The sequence below is a fragment of the Eleutherodactylus coqui genome, chromosome 1 (genome assembly GCF_035609145.1).
Source record: "Eleutherodactylus coqui strain aEleCoq1 chromosome 1, aEleCoq1.hap1, whole genome shotgun sequence".
NCBI classification, from domain to species: Eukaryota; Metazoa; Chordata; class Amphibia; order Anura; family Eleutherodactylidae; genus Eleutherodactylus; species Eleutherodactylus coqui.
Window position 1 is genome coordinate 149217913 of NC_089837.1, and position 18065 is coordinate 149235977.

At 48.0% G+C, this 18065-nt stretch overlaps 1 protein-coding gene across 1 annotated transcript in view; it reads right to left on the reverse strand.

Moving 5' to 3' along the window:
* Positions 1–640: 640 nt before the first annotated feature.
* LOC136626565 (T-kininogen 2-like) overlaps positions 641–18065 on the reverse strand; it is a 51704-nt gene continuing 34279 nt past the window's right edge. The window contains exons 9-11 of the mRNA XM_066601619.1: positions 4322–4429; positions 1816–1917; positions 641–1343 (exon numbers count right to left, since the gene is read on the reverse strand). Coding sequence (XP_066457716.1) covers positions 708–1343; positions 1816–1917; positions 4322–4429 — 846 coding nt within the window. The 3' untranslated portion in view covers positions 641–707. The remainder of the gene's footprint in view (positions 1344–1815; positions 1918–4321; positions 4430–18065) is intronic.

Sequence of the window (18065 nt, forward strand, 5' to 3'; positions counted from 1 at the left end):
GATGTTATAACGCTGTGATACCTAAGAACATTTTAGCAAGCTAAAGATATTTTGAGTATCATGTGACATTGACCATTGTTTTTCAACCCAGATTTGGGTCATTTCTGTTTTAACTTCAGCCTCGGTCCTCCTTTTATCATTGCGCTGAATATGCACTTTTATGCCTTTTTGCTGACTTGATTATATAGGTCATCATTTATCTGTTGGGAACACTGCTGCTTACTGACAGGCTCATCAGTGCTTCGTGTCGCTGAACAACCGCCTCAGGTAACAATATTCCTATCTGTGGCCGCCGTTGTCTACAGTTTATGCGGTGCTGTATCATGGAGTACTTTGTACTTTTTGTATGATGTTATGTGATGGGAGAAGGTAAATGGAATCCCTGCCCAAATGAATTTGCCCAATGATAGAATCAAATGGTGCCCAATGGACTCTATTGACTATAATGGTGTACATCCGGCTTCTATTTTGCCCCCCAGTATTTTCTCAAGTGAAATAGTGCATATTGGTGCAGTATTTAGTTTGGGATTTTTTGCCAGATCTGTGCCAGATGCTCCAAAACGAGTCTCCAATGCAGATGTGAATGTGGTCTTATCCATGCTATTAATTGATACAGAACCAAATCGGCACATACTTTCTACATTTTAACTTTTATTAAAACTTGTTAAAGATAACAAACACCCTTATTACAGAAATAGGTATTTTTTTCACTTTTTGCCTTCCAGTTGTAGCTCAACATCATCAAGTATGAGATCTTCAAGAATAAAGGGTTTATCAGTAGTAATTTGTAAAGAGGGCAATAATGGCTGCCATAGCTTTCCTGGACACTTTGGGACAACTTCAGGCTCAAGTACTGGAAGAACTGATGTAACGGTCTCATGAATATTTGGGTATGTTTCTTCTTTTCCTGGAACTGCTGGTAAAAGTGGCAAAGAGTGTGAAAGGCTGGGTGTGAATGGTGCAGGAGGCTGTGTTAATGGTGGATTATAACCATTATCTGCATTGGTTGGGTTAGTTTGTTCGCTCGCTGTTACAAGCACACTAGTGTCTATCTCTGGGACTGGAGGAATTGCTTGCTGCGTAGGTCTAGGTAGGACTGCTGGTTTAGGTCTGTCGTTTTCTGCAGATTCTTCAGAAGAATGATCATGCTTGCCATTATGTTTTTTACCTCCTTTCTCTGTTTTATCTTTCTTCTGTTTTTTTCCATGCTTCTCCTCTTTATGATTTGGCCCATTCTCCTTTCCCTTTGAATTCTTAAATGAAGAAGATATTCTTCTTTGTGACATAGCAAGACTTGGTATGCTGCGAAGAGGTGAGAAACCTCTAATAGTTATACGTACACCCTGTGGAAAAAAAACACACATTCATTTTACATTGTTATCAGGATAAATAAAGTTTATACTGATTAGGAATACTACAAATTATACATTGTCAGGAAATTTTTTATTTCCTAGGTACTTTTATAAAATAGCCTAAATTTGGCTAAAAGAAGAAAATAGTCAACAATTCAGTATTTGCAAAGCTTATCACCAGAGAGGTCTTGTTCACACTTAAAGGGTCACTCCAGCTAAAACACATTTTCCCATCCATTCTCACCTGGTTGTCTGTCACACTCTGGAGGTCTCCTCTATGTATTCCAGACATTTCCTAGCACTGTAACCCCCTGTTTGATGCTTATCAGGCACCATCTTGGCATAAGGCCTCTTGGTGACCACTATAAATGTGTATTCTTCGTCAATATGAGATTAAATATGAAGGCAAAAAACTGTATACAAACAAATTGAATGCAAGTAAAAAATAAACTCTTCAAATTACCACATTAGGAACAAAAACATTACATCTGTAGCCAGGCAGAATGTCCACTGTTTCATTTCCAACATTGATGTTTGCTTCACAAAACAGTTTTTTTTGCTTATTCTAAAATCGAGAAGGACAAATAAAGTTAATCGATGTCTCGGCGGCTCTTACCCCGGCGGCACACTGTGAAGGAGAAGCTATTCTATGCTGCAGACAGCTTCTCCCCTTCACAGCGCCTGCTCCTCGCTGGATCTGATGCACTACCTGTATTTCAGTGCATTGCCTCTGTCATCCCCCGATGCATTGAGAGGCAAACAGTTCATTGGGTCCAGGTAGCAACAGGTGCTGTGAAGGAGAGAAACTGTCTGTAGCATAGAATGGCTTCTCCGTCACAGTGCACCACCGGGGACACAGCTGCCAAGACCGTCAGAGAATAATAACACCAGCATGGGAAAGAGCAGGGGGACAGAACAGGATAAAGGGTTAAAAATTAATAAAATGTAAAGCAAAGATTTATTAAAACAATGTTATAATGGGAACAGTTATGTCTGCAGCTGCACAATAGAGAACAGTGCAGGCACATCTGGACTGCCCTCTTCTGTCTCTTATGTTATGCTGTTAGGTGAATATGGATTTCTCTAGCAAATTCCTAGCAATGCCTTCACCTAGCTGCATAGCAGAAGAGGGGTTTTGAAGGAAAAATGAATAGAATAGGCAAATACAACAATGCTTAGGATATTCTGTACATTAAAAAAATAATTAAATTTTGCTTATGTAATATAAATTTTGCTGGTGTAACATTCTGTCAGATTAATAAACAGGTTCCAAATGGTATCAAAGGAGTTCTCTTGGAGTACAACATTCATGGTCCATCCTTGGTATAGGCTATTTATCTTTGGTCAAAGGAACTCTGACCTCTGGGACCTGTGACATATTTAATTGGAAATAGTTTATTGCTATTATGCTGTAATTGTTATGTAGATATGTTGTACAGTGATACCTTGGGTTAAGAGTGCCTCAACCTACAAGCTTTTTTACTTGAGAGCAGGCTCTGTCCCAAATTTTTGCTCTGATTTAAGAACAAAAACTTGGGTTACAAGCCTTGCTCTCAATGGGGCCAAGCAATAGCCTGTCAGCAACCCCTGCAGTGATTTTCAGGAAAGGGCTTTAAATATAAGCCCTTCATGAAAATCTTCCCTAGCTGTAGTAAAAATATATACTCACCTGTCCGCCACTGCCGGACTCAGGCGTCCCTAACCGCTGCTTGTTCTCCCTGCATTTTTAATCCCCACCTGCTGAAAAGCTTCAGAGTAGTGCAGGGAGAACAGAGCGGCAGCTAGACGCGCCTGAGCCCTGGCAGACAGGTGAGTATATATATTTTTATTGTTTTTACTACAGCTAGGGATGATTTCAGGGAAGGGCTTATATTTAAAGCCCTTCCCCAAAAATCACTGGGGGGGTGCCGGCATCCTATTGCTTTCAATGGGGCAACGCCATCCCCATTGAGGGGAGTTAAATTTTTATTTATTTTTCTAACAGCTAGGGATGATTTTCAGAGTTGTGCTTGTATTTCAAACCATCCCCCGAAAATCATCGCTGCAGGGGTTGCCTTTCTCTCATTGCTTTCAATGGGGCGGCATGGTGATAAGGGGACTCTCCATGGGGATTAACAGACATCACACGATGTCTTTACACGCAGCATGAACCTCACCAGTGCACATTATACGCACGCATGTTCTTTCTATTGGAGGTGCGAGTATTTTGCACTCTAAAAACAGAAATGTGACCACTTCATAGGAAACCAATGGTACTAAAAGCCATAATATTTTTTGCACACAAAAAAAATCACTCGTCTGACCGCAGCCTTACAGTGTGAGGAGTGCAGGGTCAGGAATGGCAGACGTTGAGGCAGTTCTAGCGGAGCTCCCGGCAGCAGCCAGCATTCATGGAGCGGGTTCGCTGCAGGCGCAGGTTGTAGGGACACTCAGCAGTGGTGCAGCAACGTCGAGAGGACCAGGAGTGTAATTTGGTTAGTGTCTGGTGCTGTGTGACTTGGCTAATGGGGGGGGGGGGGCAGTAAATCCCTTCTGGCCTTGATTTACAGTTATTAGCCACCCCCAAGGGCGGCTTGTGGTGCCCCCAGGCCTGTTAGTACGGTTGGCAGCAAGGTCCGTTGCGAGGGGATTAGTTGTAGCAGAGGCTACTCTAGCCTGCCCAGGTCATTTGGAGGAAAATAGAGCATGCTGCGGGTTTTTTTGCATGACGTGAGCAAACCCATTAAAATCAATAGATTCTATTCTCTTAGCATTGCATACACAAATTTTGGTTACACAAATATGCCCTCGTAAGGGGGCCTTTCACCAGACAGCTGGTGAAATAACTACTGATGCTTGTGCACATTTTGAACAGATCACTGAAGAAATATTAGCTACAGAAGTTCCACATTCTCTTACATCTCTCTGGGATGTGGGTGTAATGAACAGCAATTCACTTCTGTTTCGTCAAATATAATTTTTAAACTTACGCTCAGCGCTTCAGTGTCACATTCCTCCCTCGGCACACTGAGCTCGGATTTGGAACAATTGGTCTCCTGAATATTAAAGCCCACCTGGTATTGCTGCTTATTTAGAATCTGCAAAAATAATTTTAGAATAAAATATGAATGTCCTAGTTTTCTCTGCAAAATCAAAACTTCTACGTGATATTTGTGGTGGTTTGTTCTTACATTTAAATTGCTTCAGTTTGCATTTGATGAAGTACGTGTGCATTAAAATAAAGAATCTATCTCAAAATGGACGCTAGCTACAAAATGGAGCATTATAAGATGTGAATAGGCTTGTGCGTAGTAGAACAATAATACAAAGCAGAGATAAGCTTAAGGCAGGATGACGCGGTGCAATATCTCATGATCTGTTTCTGTTTTTTCGAGAACCATATCTGGACGCCTGATGTGCAGCTGTTATCAGTAGAAGCTCACCCACGCCTTGAGGTTCGGACAAGGAACTAACTGTATTAACAAGACCCTACAACTGTCTAAATCACAAGGGAGGAACCAGATCACGCCGGATAAAAAGAGACTTGAAGGACATTTCATAGACTCTCTCATGCTATGCGGTTGCCGAACAATGCATAATTCATAATCTGTGCTTAATCCAATGAGATGTATGTTGTGGCTAACAAGACATTCCTTTCCTGTATGGAAATCTATAAAAGGAGAATAAATGCTCAGTACGTATTCGCCCTCCTACAGAGAGACCTACTTGTTGCCTGCCGTGGTTCTTCTCTACGTATCTGAGGAAACTGACAACTGTCTCAGTGTCTAGTTCTTGGTTTTTGGGATGCATCCAGATACGGTTCTAATTTGGACCTCTTGACCTGAAAGGTTATGTGACCGAGCACGGTCCTTAACACATTCACAGCACAATTTATAGAAGCAAGTCCCTAAAAGGCCTTTCACACAACCTGACAGTTGGGCACAAATGTTTGTTTCCCTGATCATTGGGCTGTAAAACTGCCAACGATCAGCCAACGTTTAGTTTCTACAAGCATATATGATCCCTGGTCAGCTGCACATCTTTCTGTATGATCAGGGAAATGTGTAGCCATGTATGGAGGCGAACGGTCATAGTAACGCTCGTATTCCCCAGCAGATAATCTGATCCTGTAAGCATTATCATTGTCAGTCAGTGCTTGTTACCATGGGCAGATTATAGGAACTACAACCATGTTACTGCCCTATACGCCATCATATGTCTCCTTGACAGATGACCTGTCAGCTTTGCCAAAATGTCCATTTTAGTAAACATATGCAGTCACTTTACCCCTTAACGCTCCATGATGTGCAGTTACATCATGGAGGTTCAGGGTTTGTATGGAGGGATCAGGAGCCTCTCCTACTCCATACAGTGCAGGTTTAGGCTGTTTCCTAAAGCTGACACTCACCCACAAAAAATGTGATCAGCATTCTCAGTGATCACGGCTGCTAACCCTCTAAAAGCCTCCATAAATTCTGGCCTTGGCATTTAAATGAGGTGGCGGGTTGCCATTCAGTTGCCATGGCAGCTAGGGGTCTTCAGGACTATCATTGCAGATTGCCTATCAAGACATGCCTGTGGCATGGCTTGAAAGATTGCCTGTGAGATCGCGGTATAATGTAATACTTTGGTATTACATCCCACTGCTGGAGCAATTAAACCATCACAAGATCATGTCCCTGTAGGGACTAAAAAGATGTAAGAATTAGTTTTAAAAAGTTTTATTAATTATTTAAAAAATAAAAGGTAATAAAAGTTTAAAAAAAGCGTTTGTCATAGTTATTAAAAAAAAAAAATCTAAATAAAAAAAAGCATAGTTTGCAGGATTCTTTAAACTCTAAGAATTCCAGACTTTTACCAGAAAAACAATCTGGCAGTTCCAGCTTAAGTTCCTTTACCAAACCTAGTCCTACTAAGTGTTGTTTCTTAACCTCAGCAACCTGAATAGCCAGAGACCTAAGCTGGTTGGACAAGGCCTCAATGGGATCCATGAACATGCAAGGCAACAAACAGAAACCCGCTTAGAAAAAGGAAGGCTGTTGATTATGTCACATCCGCCGGGCGTACATCGCCACAGCACAAACGCAGGGTGACATGCACACAGAATGCAAAAAGAATACACCAGAACTATGCTGGATAGTGAACACCACTCCAGGAACCAAAGATGGAAAAACTTTGCTGTCTTCTCCTGGGCCCTAACTATCGCTTGCAGGAACCCCTGGAGAGGTGCACTGACACAGCAATAAGAAACAATAAGGGCTCCCACACACTTGCGTTTTTTTAATGCTGCGTTTAACGCGATTGTCAATGGGACTTTCTTATGTTAAAAACGCAACTTGCGATGCGTTTTTAACATTAGAAAGTCCCATTGACAATCACGTTTAAAAAAAACCGCAGCGCTAAAAAAACACAAGTGTGTGGGAGCCCTAAAGGTAACAAAGAACAGCAAAAATGATCACTAGAACTTATCTGAATTTGGAAGTATTTCACACAGCACAGAGGCACCAACCTACTCCAATTACTCCTCTAAAGAACTGAAATCAACAGCAATGGTAAGTGGGTGTGGTAGGAATATAAAGTTCTCCATAGCTGCTGATAGGTAGAGCAGCTAGAGAACCATATCCCAAATCCTCTCTCAGGCATGCAGTAAACTGAGAAAGAGCAGCCAGCATCTCTGCACAACATGCATTAACCCTTGTCCTGCATAGTAACCGGGTGATGGGTCAGACCCTGTGTTGTGGCAACCATTCCACGATGCTGTCGCAACTGACAAGCCGCCACAGTACCTCCCCTCCGAGGAGAGGCCTCTAGACCCTTAGAACCTGGTTTACCAGGATTCCATTTATGGAAGTTCCTAATTTATCAATCCACATTCACTTCAGCCCAAGTCCTCTCCTCCGGACCGCACCCTCGCTAATGCACCAGATACCGGAACCCAAGTCCTCTCCTCAGGACCGCACCCTCGCTAATGCACCAGATACTGTAGCGGGTTCCTGACTCGACGAGAGTCAATGATGCGGCTGACTTTAAATTGCATCCACCAACACCGGTGAAGGAGGGGATGACCTAAGTACTGGACTCACCACTTTCTTACGTAAGGACTTGTGGAACACATTAGTGATCTTTAACAAGCTAGGAATCTCCAATCTAAAGGACACCGGGTTAATGCTCTTCGTGATCTTAAAAGAACCAACCTCCTTCCAGGATGAACTCCAGACATCCAAGGGCTGGTTTCCCTGGATACCTGTTTGTCAACCTAGGGGCATAGACATTGGAGGCCAGCTTCCAGGAATTTTCTTCCAGCCCGTATCCCTGCTACTGCACCTGGTACTATAGTCTGCCTCGGTGCTTACAGGAGTCTAAGATTTTTTCTACAAGAAACTTCTTTTGCCCTTGTATTTTTATGGGTGGGGGAGGTGTTTGCCATCTTCTAGTGAAGATGTTCTGTTGGAACGCTTTAAACAGGGACACATGGAAGACGGGATGGATTCTGAAGCTATTTGGGAGCTTTAAACGGAAGACCACATTTGTCCAAGCTTGGGAGAATGTGCCTGATATTTTAAATTTTTAGTGAATAACCACACCTTTTTGCCCACTTGGAAGGTGGGGGATGCTTGGCAATGTCTGTCCACAACTCTCTTGTAGGTGTTCTGGGCTTCTTGCAAGGTCTCCTTCAACTTCATCTGGGTTTCAGCTAATGTCATCAGTCTGTGTTCGACTGTCGGGAAAATAGTACTGATAGGAAGGTCCAGAATAAAGACAGGATGTATCCCATAGTTTGCATAGAATGGACTCTGAGTGGTTGAATTGTGTTGGGCATTGTTGTAGGTGAACTCCGCTGTTGATATATAATCCACCCAGTTGTCCTGAAGATGGGAGATGAAGTAGCGGAGATATTGCTTCAGAGTCTGGTTAGTTCTCTTAGTCTGGCCATTAGACTGCAGATGAAAGGCATAGGGGAGATTCACAGTAGTTCCCAGGGCCATGCAGAAGTATCTCCAGAACTTCAAGGTAAACTGAACCCCTCTGTCCGAGATGATATGACCTATGTAGTCAGAAAACCTTTCGGAATATCGACTCTGCAGTGTGCTCAGTGGTGGGAATCTTTTCTATGGGGATGAAGTAAGCCATCTTTGTAAGTCAGTGAACGACAACAAAGATGGTAGTCATTCCTTTCGAGGGGGGCAGGTCCACTATAAAGTCAATTGATATAGATCCTCATGACCTGGATGGGATTGGAAGAGGTTGTAGGAAACCCAGAGGGTGAGTTTGTGTTGTCTTCTTTCAGGCACATACCTCGCAAGAGGAGACATACCTCTTCATATCCCTCTTCCAGTTGGGCCACCAGAAGGAACAAAGCAGAAGTTCCAGAGTCTTTCCAGCCAGCTTGGATTCATGGACCAGTTTGAGGACTTCGAGTTGACCATCCTTGGGACCGTATAGCTGGTGTTCTTGCCCCCAAACTCCATTCTTGAAAGAAAGCTTCACATCCTTAGGAGAATGACTCAGGGAAAGGGCCACTTTCATAGCCTCCCTGAAGCTTTGTTAGGAGGTCCTCAGAAGGCAGGATACTCCAAAAATCTTTGGGGAGACAAATTCGTGTGGTCTGTATTTGGCTTCTCTTCAGGCTCTGAGAATATCCTGGACAATGCATCTACCTTGCCATTTTGGGAACCGGAGTGGTAGGACACAATGAAATTGAACCTGGAGAAGATCAGGGCCCGTCATGCTTGTCTCGCAGATAACCTCTTGGCAGTACAAGAAATTCTAAATCCTTATGGTCAGCAACAACCATTACTTGATGATAGACTCCTTCCAAGAGATGCCTCCATTCTGTAAATGCCACCTTAGTGGCCAGAAGTTCTGTGTTCACAACATCAAAGTTTTTCTTCGTGAGTGATAAGGTGTAGGACAGAAACTGAGGTGAGGCGACCCGAGGAATTGTAGAAGCCAGGAGAAGATCAGCGGGGAGAAGATGCGGTAAGAAGACTAATGGGGGAGGAATAGGTAAGTATTAGAGATGAGCGAACACCAAAATGCTCGGGTGCTCGTTACTCGGGCCGAAATTATCGCGATGCTCGAGGGTTCGTTTCGAGTAACGAACCCCATTGAAGTCAATGGGCGACCCGAGCATTTTTGTATTTCGCCGATGTTCGCTAAGGTTTTCATGTGTGAAAATCTGGGCAATTCAAGAAAGTGATGGGAACGACACAGCAACGGATAGGGCAGGCGAGGGGCTACATGTTGGGCTGCATCTCAAGTTCACAGGTCCCACTATTAAGCCACAATACCGGCAAGAGTGCCCCCCCCCCCCCCCCCCTCCCAACAACTTTTACTTCTGAAAAGCCCTCATTAGCATGGCATACCTTAGCTAAGCACCACACTACCTCCAACAAAGCGCAATCACTGCCTGCATGACACTCCGCTGCCACTTCTGGGTTACATGCTGCCCAACCCCCCCCCCCCCCGCACGACGCAGTGTCCACAGCGCACACCAAACTGTCCCTGCACAGCCTTCAGCTGCCCTCATGCCACGCCACACTCATGTCTATTTATAAGTGCGTCTGCCAGAGGAACCGCAGGCACACACTGCAGAGGGTTGGCATGGCTAGGCAGCGCCCCCCCCATAAAAGGGGCGGGGCGATAGTCCACAATGCTGTACAGAAGCAATGAGAAATCCAATACTGTGCCACCTCCATCTGGAGCTGCACACGTGGGCATAGCAATGGGGAACCTATGTGCCACACACTATTCATTCTGTCAAGGTGTCTGCATGCCCCAGTCAGACCGCGTTTTTTTTAAAATTGTTACAGCCCGGTACAACTCCGCAATGGGAATTCCGTGTGCACCCACAGCATGGGTGGCTCCCTGGAACCCACCGGCTGTACATAAATGTATCCCATTGCAGTGCCCTGGACAGCAGAGCTAACGTCAGATTAAATGCAGGTGGGCTTCGGCCCACACTACATGCCCCAGTCAGACTGGGGTTCTTTACAAGTGGACACATGTAGGTTCAACTCTGTGTGCACCTACAGCATGGGTGGCTCCCTGGAACCCACCGGTGGTACATAAATATATCCCATTGCATTGCCCATCACAGCTGAGGTAATGTCGTGCTTAATGCAGGTGGACTTCGGCCCACACTGCATGCCCCAGTCAGACTGGGGTTCTTTACAAGTGGACACATGTAGGTTCAACTCCGTGTGCACCTACAGCATGGGTGGCTCCCTGGAACCCACCGGTGGTACATAAATATATCCCATTGCATTGCCCATCACAGCTGAGGTAATGTCGTGCTTAATGCAGGTGGACTTCGGCCCACACTGCATGCCCCAGTCAGACTGGGGTTCTTTAGAAGTGGACACATGTAGGTTCTACTCCGTGTGGACCCACAGCATGGGTGGGTGCCAGGAAGCCACCGGCGGTACATAAATATATCCCATTGCATTGCCCATCACAGCTGAGGTAATGGCGTGCTTAATGCAGGTGGGCTTCGGCCCACACTGCATGCCCCAGTCAGACTGGGGTTCTTTACAAGTGGACACATGTAGGTTCAACTCCGTGTGCACCTACAGCATGGGTGGCTCCCTGGAACCCACCGGTGGTACATAAATAAATCCCATTGCATTGCCCATCACAGCTGAGGTAATGTCGTGCTTAATGCAGGTGGGCTTCAGCCCACACTGCATGCCCCAGTCAGACTGGGGTTCTTTAGAAGTGGACACATGTAGGTTCAACTCCGTGTGGACCCACAGCATGGGTGGGTGCCAGGAAGCCACCGGCGGTACATAAATATATCCCATTGCATTGCCCATCACAGCTGAGGTAATGTCGTGCTTAATGCAGGTGGGCTTCGGCCCACACTGCATGCCCCAGTCAGACTGGGGTTCTTTACAAGTGGACACATGTAGGTTCAACTCCGTGTGCACCTACAGCATGGGTGGCTCCCTGGAACCCACCGGTGGTACATAAATAAATCCCATTGCATTGCCCATCACAGCTGAGGTAATGTCGTGCTTAATGCAGGTGGGCTTCAGCCCACACTGCATGCCCCAGTCAGACTGGGGTTCTTTAGAAGTGGACACATGTAGGTTCAACTCCGTGTGGACCCACAGCATGGGTGGGTGCCAGGAAGCCACCGGCGGTACATAAATATATCCCATTGCATTGCCCATCACAGCTGAGGTAATGTCGTGCTTAATGCAGGTGGGCTTCGGCCCACACTGCATGCCCCAGTCAGACTGGGGTTCTTTACAAGTGGACAGATGTAGGTTAAACTCCGTGTGCACCTACAGCATGGGTGGGTGCCAGGAAGCCACCGGCGGTACATAAATATATCCCATTGCATTGCCCATCACAGCTGAGGTAATGGCGTGCTTAATGCAGGTGGGCTTCGGCCCACACTGCATGCCCCAGTCAGACTAGGGTTCTTTACAAGTGGACAGATGTAGGTTAAACTCCGTGTGCACCTACAGCATGGGTGGCTCCCTGGAACCCACCGGCGGTACATAAATGTATCCCATTGCAGTGCCCAGCACAGCTGATGTAACGTCAGATACAATACAGGTGGGCTTCGGCCCACAGTGCATGCCCCAGTCAGACTGGTAATATGTACCTTAACAGTAACCGCGTTGGTGGTAATGTGGTGGTGACTGCGGACCTAGTAGCGCGGTTTTATTTAGTTGGTTTTCGGAATGTGGCCAGGATTAAGTGGGCCGTGGCGGTGGGATGGTGGTGGGGCTCTCTTGTTCTGTCGTTAAAGGTGTAATTCTTGGACTGCCACCAGACGGACCAATGCAAAGGTATTTGCCAAGAATGTTTTCATTGTTGGAGGAGGAGGGGGATGTTTTTGAGGCACTACGTGTCCTCTCCACGTGTCCGTGGTTATATGCACCTTAACAGTAACAGCGTTGGTGGGAAATGGCCTCGCCCCCATCATGTCTTTGGGAAGCCTCTGTTTCCACACCCCAGGGACATACCATTAGCAGCGGTATAGGCAGAGACCAGAATTAGTAACATTTCAGTGGTAGCATTAGGGACAGGCCCCACTAACATATCACTAGCAGCATTATAGTGGGAGCACAGTATTAGTTCCATTTCAGTAATAGTAGCAGCCTAGACAGGCCCCAGTAACAATTCCGAAGCAGCAGTATATTGGGAGCGCAGTCTTAGTTCCATTTCAGTAATAGTAGCACTCAAGACAGGCCCCAGTAACAATTCCGAAGCAGCAGTATAGGAGGAGCCCAGTCTTAGTTCCATTTCAGTAATAGTAGCAGCCTAGACAGGCCCCAGTAACAATTCCGAAGCAGCAGTATATTGGGAGCGCAGTCTTAGTTCCATTTCATTAGTAGTAGCAGTCAAGGCAGGCCCCAGTAACAATTACGAAGCAGCAGTATAGGAGGAGCCCAGTCTTAGTTCCATTTCAGTAATAGTAGCAGCCTAGACAGGCCCCAGTAACAATTCCGAAGCAGCAGTATATTGGGAGCGCAGTCTTAGTTCCATTTCAGTAATAGTAGCACTCAAGACAGGCCCCAGTAACAATTCCGAAGCAGCAGTATAGGAGGAGCCCAGTCTTAGTTCCATTTCAGTAATAGTAGCAGCCTAGACAGGCCCCAGTAACAATTCCGAAGCAGCAGTATATTGGGAGCGCAGTCTTAGTTCCATTTCATTAGTAGTAGCAGTCAAGGCAGGCCACAGTAACATTCCCATTGCAGCAGTTTAGGGAGATAACAGTCTCTTTCACATTTCAGTAGCTGCATTATAGACAAGGCCCCAGTTACATTTATGTAGCAAAAGTGTAGGCCAACCCCACACACCTTGCTGTACCATGAGTGCAGGCGAAGCCCATAAAAATTACAAGGATTACACTGTAGGCGAGGGCCCAAAAAAATTGGTGTACCAACAGTACTAATGTACCTCAGAAAAATTGGCCATGCCCAACCAAGATGGCAGGGGAAACCCATTAATCGCTTTGGTTAATGTGGCCTAATTGGTAACTAGGCCTGGAGGCAGCCCAGTTTAAATAAAAATTGGTTCAGGTGAAAGTTTCAACGCTTTAAGGAGCATTGAAACGTTAAAAAATTGTTTCGAAAAATTATATGACTGAGCCTTGTGGCCCTAAGAAAAATTGCCCGTTCGGCGTGATTACGTGAGGTTTCAGGAGGAGGAGCAGGAGGAGGAGGAGGAATATTATACACAGATTGATGAAGCAAAAATGTCCCCGTTCTTGATGCTGATAGACAACGATGCTTGCATCCGCGGGTGCAGCCTACGTATTGCTTATGTATCGCTGCTGTCCGCTGGTAGAGAAGAGAAGTCTGGGGAAATCCAGGCTTTGTTCATCTTGATGAGTGTAAGCCTGTCGGCACTGTCGGTTGACAGGCGGGTACGCTTATCCGTGATGATTCCCCCAGCCGCACTAAACACCCTCTCTGACAAGACGCTAGCCGCAGGACAAGCAAGCACCTCCAGGGCATACAGTGCGAGTTCAGGCCACGTGTCCAGCTTCGACACCCAGTAGTTGTAGGTGGCAGAGGCGTCACGGAGGACGGTGGTGCGATCGGCTACGTACTCCCTCACCATCCTTTTACAGTGCTCCCGCCGACTCAGCCTTGACTGGGGAGCGGTGACACAGTCTTGATGGGGAGCCATAAAGGTGTCCAGGGCCTTAAAGAGTGTTGCACTGCCTGTGCTGTACATGCTGCTTGATCTGCGCGCCTCCCCTGCTACCTGGCCCTCGGAACTGCGCCTTCTGCCACTAGCGCTGTCGGATGGGAATTTTACCATCAGCTTGTCCGCCAGGGTCCTGTGGTATAGCAACACTCTCGAACCCCTTTCCTCTTCGGGAATGAGAGTGGAAAGGTTCTCCTTATACCGTGGGTCGAGCAGTGTGTACACCCAGTAATCCGTAGTGGCCAGAATGCGTGCAACGCGAGGGTCACGAGAAAGGCATCCTAACATGAAGTCAGCCATGAAGTCAGCCATGTGTGCAACACATGGCTGTCCTCACTAGGAAGATCACTTTCAGGATCCTCCTCCTCCTCCTCCTCCTCAGGCCATACACGCTGAAAGGATGACAGGCAAGCAGCATGGGTACCGTCAGCAGTGGGCCAAGCTGTCTCTTCCCCCTCCTCCTCATCCTCCTCATGCTCCTCCTCCTCCTCCTCAACGCGCTGAGATATAGACAGGAGGGTGCTCTGACTATCCAGCGACATACTGTCTTCCCCCGGCTCTGTTTCCGAGCGCAAAGCGTCTGCCTTTATGCTTTGCAGGGAACTTCTCAAGACGCATAGCAGAGGAATGGTGACGCTAATGATTGCAGCATCACTGCTCACCACCTGGGTAGACTCCTCAAAGTTTCCAAGGACATGGCAGATGTCTGCCAACCAGGCCCACTCTTCTGAAAAGAATTGGGGAGACTGACTCCCACTGCGCCGCCCATGTTGGAGTTGGTATTCCACTATAGCTCTACGCTGCTCATAGAGCCTGGCCAACATGTGGAGCGTAGAGTTCCACCGTGTGGGCACGTCGCACAGCAGTCGGTGCACTGGCAGATTAAACCGATGTTGCAGGGTGCGCAGGGTGGCAGCGTCCGTGTGAGACTTGCAGAAATGTGCGCAGAGCCGGCGCACCTTTACGAGCAGGTCTGACAAGCGTGGGTAGCTTTTCAGAAAGTGCTGAACCACCAAATTAAAGACGTGGGCCAGGCATGGCACGTGCGTGAGGCTGCCGAGCTGCAGAGCCGCCACCAGGTTACGGCCGTTGTCACACATGACCATGCCCGGTTGGAGGCTCAGCGGCGAAAGCCAGCGGTCGGTCTGCTCTGTCAGACCCTGCAGCAGTTCGTGGGCCGTGTGCCTCTTATCTCCTAAGCTGAGTAGTTTCAGCACGGCCTGCTGACGCTTGCCCACCGCTGTGCTGCCACGCCGCGCGACACCCACTGCTGGCGACGTCCTGCTGCTGCTGACACATCTTGATTGCGAGACAGAGGTTGAGGAGGAGGAGGAGGGTGCTTTAGTGGAGGAAGCATACAGCGCCGCAGATACCACCACCGAGCTTGGGCCCGCAATTCTGGGGGTGGGTAGGACGTGAGCGGTCCCAGGCTCTGACTCTGTCCCAGCCTCCACTAAATTCACCCAATGTGCCGTCAGGGAGATGTAGTGGCCCTGCTCGCCTGTGCTTGTCCACGTGTCCGTTGTTAAGTGGACCTTGGCAGTAACCGCGTTGGTGAGGGCGCGTACAATGTTGCGGGAGACGTGGTCGTGCAGGGCTGGGACGGCACATCGGGAAAAGTAGTGGCGACTGGGAACCGAGTAGCGCGGGGCCGCCGCCGCCATGATACTTTTGAAGGACTCTGTTTCCACAACCCTATACGGCAGCATCTCCAGGCTGATAAATTTTGCTATGTGCACGGTTAACGCTTGAGCGTGCGGGTGCGTGGCGGCATACTTGCGCTTGCGCTCAAACACTTGCGCTATCGACGGCTGGACGGTGCGCTGAGAGACATTGGATGGGGCCGAGGACAGCGGAGGTGAGGGTGTGGGTGCAGGCCGGGAGACGGTAGTGCCTGTGTCCTGAGAGGGGGGTTGGATCTCAGTGGCAGGTTGGGGCACAGGGGGAGAGGCAGTGGTGCAAACCGGAGGCGGTGAACGGCCTTCGTCCCACCTTGTGGGGTGCTTCGCCATCATATGTCTGCGCATGCTGGTGGTGGTGAGGCTGTGGGTGGTGGCTTCCCGGCTGATCTTGGTGCGACAAAGGTTGCACACCACTGTTCGTCGGTCGTCTGCACTCTCAGTGAAAAACTGCCAGACCTTTGAGCACCTCGGCCTCTGCAGTGTGGCATGGCGCGAGGGTGCGCTTTGGGAAACAGTTGGTGGATTATTCGGTCTGGCCCTGCCTCTACCCCTGGACACCGCACTGCCTCTTGCAACCTGCCCTGCTGCTGCCTTTGCCTCCCCCTCTGAAGACCTGTCCTGAGTAGGCGTTGCAAACCAGGTGGGGTCAGTCACCTCATCGTCCTGCTGCTCTTCCTCCGAATCCTCTGTGCGCTCCTCCCTCGGACTTACTGCCCTCACTACTACCTGACTGAAAGACAACTGTGTCTCATCATCATCGTCCTCCTCACCCACTGAAAGGTCTTGAGACAGTAGGAAGTCCCCAGCCTCATCCCCCGGACCCCGTGAACTTTCCAATGGTTGGGCATCAGCCACGATAAACTCCTCTGGTGGGAGAGGAACCACTGCTGCCCAATCTGAGCAGGGGCCCGAGAACAGTTCCTGGGAGTCTGCCCGCTCCTGAGAATGTGTCATTGTAGTGGAATGAGGAGTCTGGGAGGAAGGAGGAGCAGCAGCCAGAGGATTCGGATTTGCAGCAGTGGACGGCGCAGAACTGTGGGTGGACGATAGCTTGCTGGAAGCACTTTCTGCCATCCACGACAGGACCTGCTCACACTGCTCATTTTCTAATAAAGGTCTCCCGCGTGGACCCATTAATTGTGCGATGAATGTGGGGACGCCAGAAACATGCCTCTCTCCTAATCCCGCAGTAGTCGGCTGCGATACACCTGGATCAGGAGCTCGGCCTGTGCCCACACCCTGACTTGGGCCTCCGCGTCCTCGGCCGCGTCCACGTCCTCTAGGCCTACCCCTACCCCTCAGCATGCTGTATTACCAGTAATTATGAAACAGAACGCTGTAAGTAAATGTGCCGCTTATTGGCCTGTGGTTGGAGGCTGACTTCGCTTACGGAACGCCAGGAAATAAATAGGCGCAAGCCTGCTGATAAACTTAGCTGGCTGCGTATGATGTTTTTTAAGTTGTACACCCAGCACACACGTACCCAGAACGCTGAACACTGTGACAGGCAGGCCAAATAGATGTTTTGCCCTTTTTTTTTAAAGGAAAGGCCCACTGCGTATATTCAATGACTAATATATGTCTTCGGGCCCTGCAGTATGTCACAGAACTGCAGTGTTGCACTGTTATTAACTGCAAGAGAGCGGTGATTTCACAGGCAGGAAATAAATTGGCGCAAGCCTGCTGTTAAACTTTGCTGGCTGCGTATGATTTTTTTTACGGTCTACACCCAGCACACACGTACCCAGAACGCTGAACACTGTGACAGGCAGGCCAAATAGATTTTTTGCCCTTTTTTTTTTAAGGAAAGGCCCACTGCGTATATTCAATGACTAATATATGTCTTCTGGCCCTGCCTACACAATTCTGTCCCTGGAGTATTACTGCAGGGCGCAATGCTCTGCACAGCCGATTTGGAAAAAAAAAATGTGCAACACTGCAAAAATCAGCCTCCACAGTACTGCACACGGTTAGATGTGGCCCTAAGAAGGACCGTTGGGGTTCTTGAAGCCTACACTAACTCCTAACACTCTCCCTGCCTAACCACCACTTCTGTCCCTGTAGTATTACTGCAGGGCGCAATGCTCTGCACGGCCGATATACCAAAAAAAAACAAAATGTGCACCACTGCAAACAGCAGCCTCCACAGTACTGCACACGGTTAGATGTGGCCCTAAGAAGGACCGTTGGGGTTCTTGAAGCCTACACTAACTCCTAACACTCTCCCTATAGCAGCTCCAACACTATAGCACTTTCCCTCAGCTATCTCAGAACGCATTTGTGGCGAGCCGCGGGAGGGGCCGATTTTTATACTCGGGTGACAAATGATCTCGCCAGCCACTCACAGCAGGGGGGTGGTATAGGGCTGGAACATCACAGG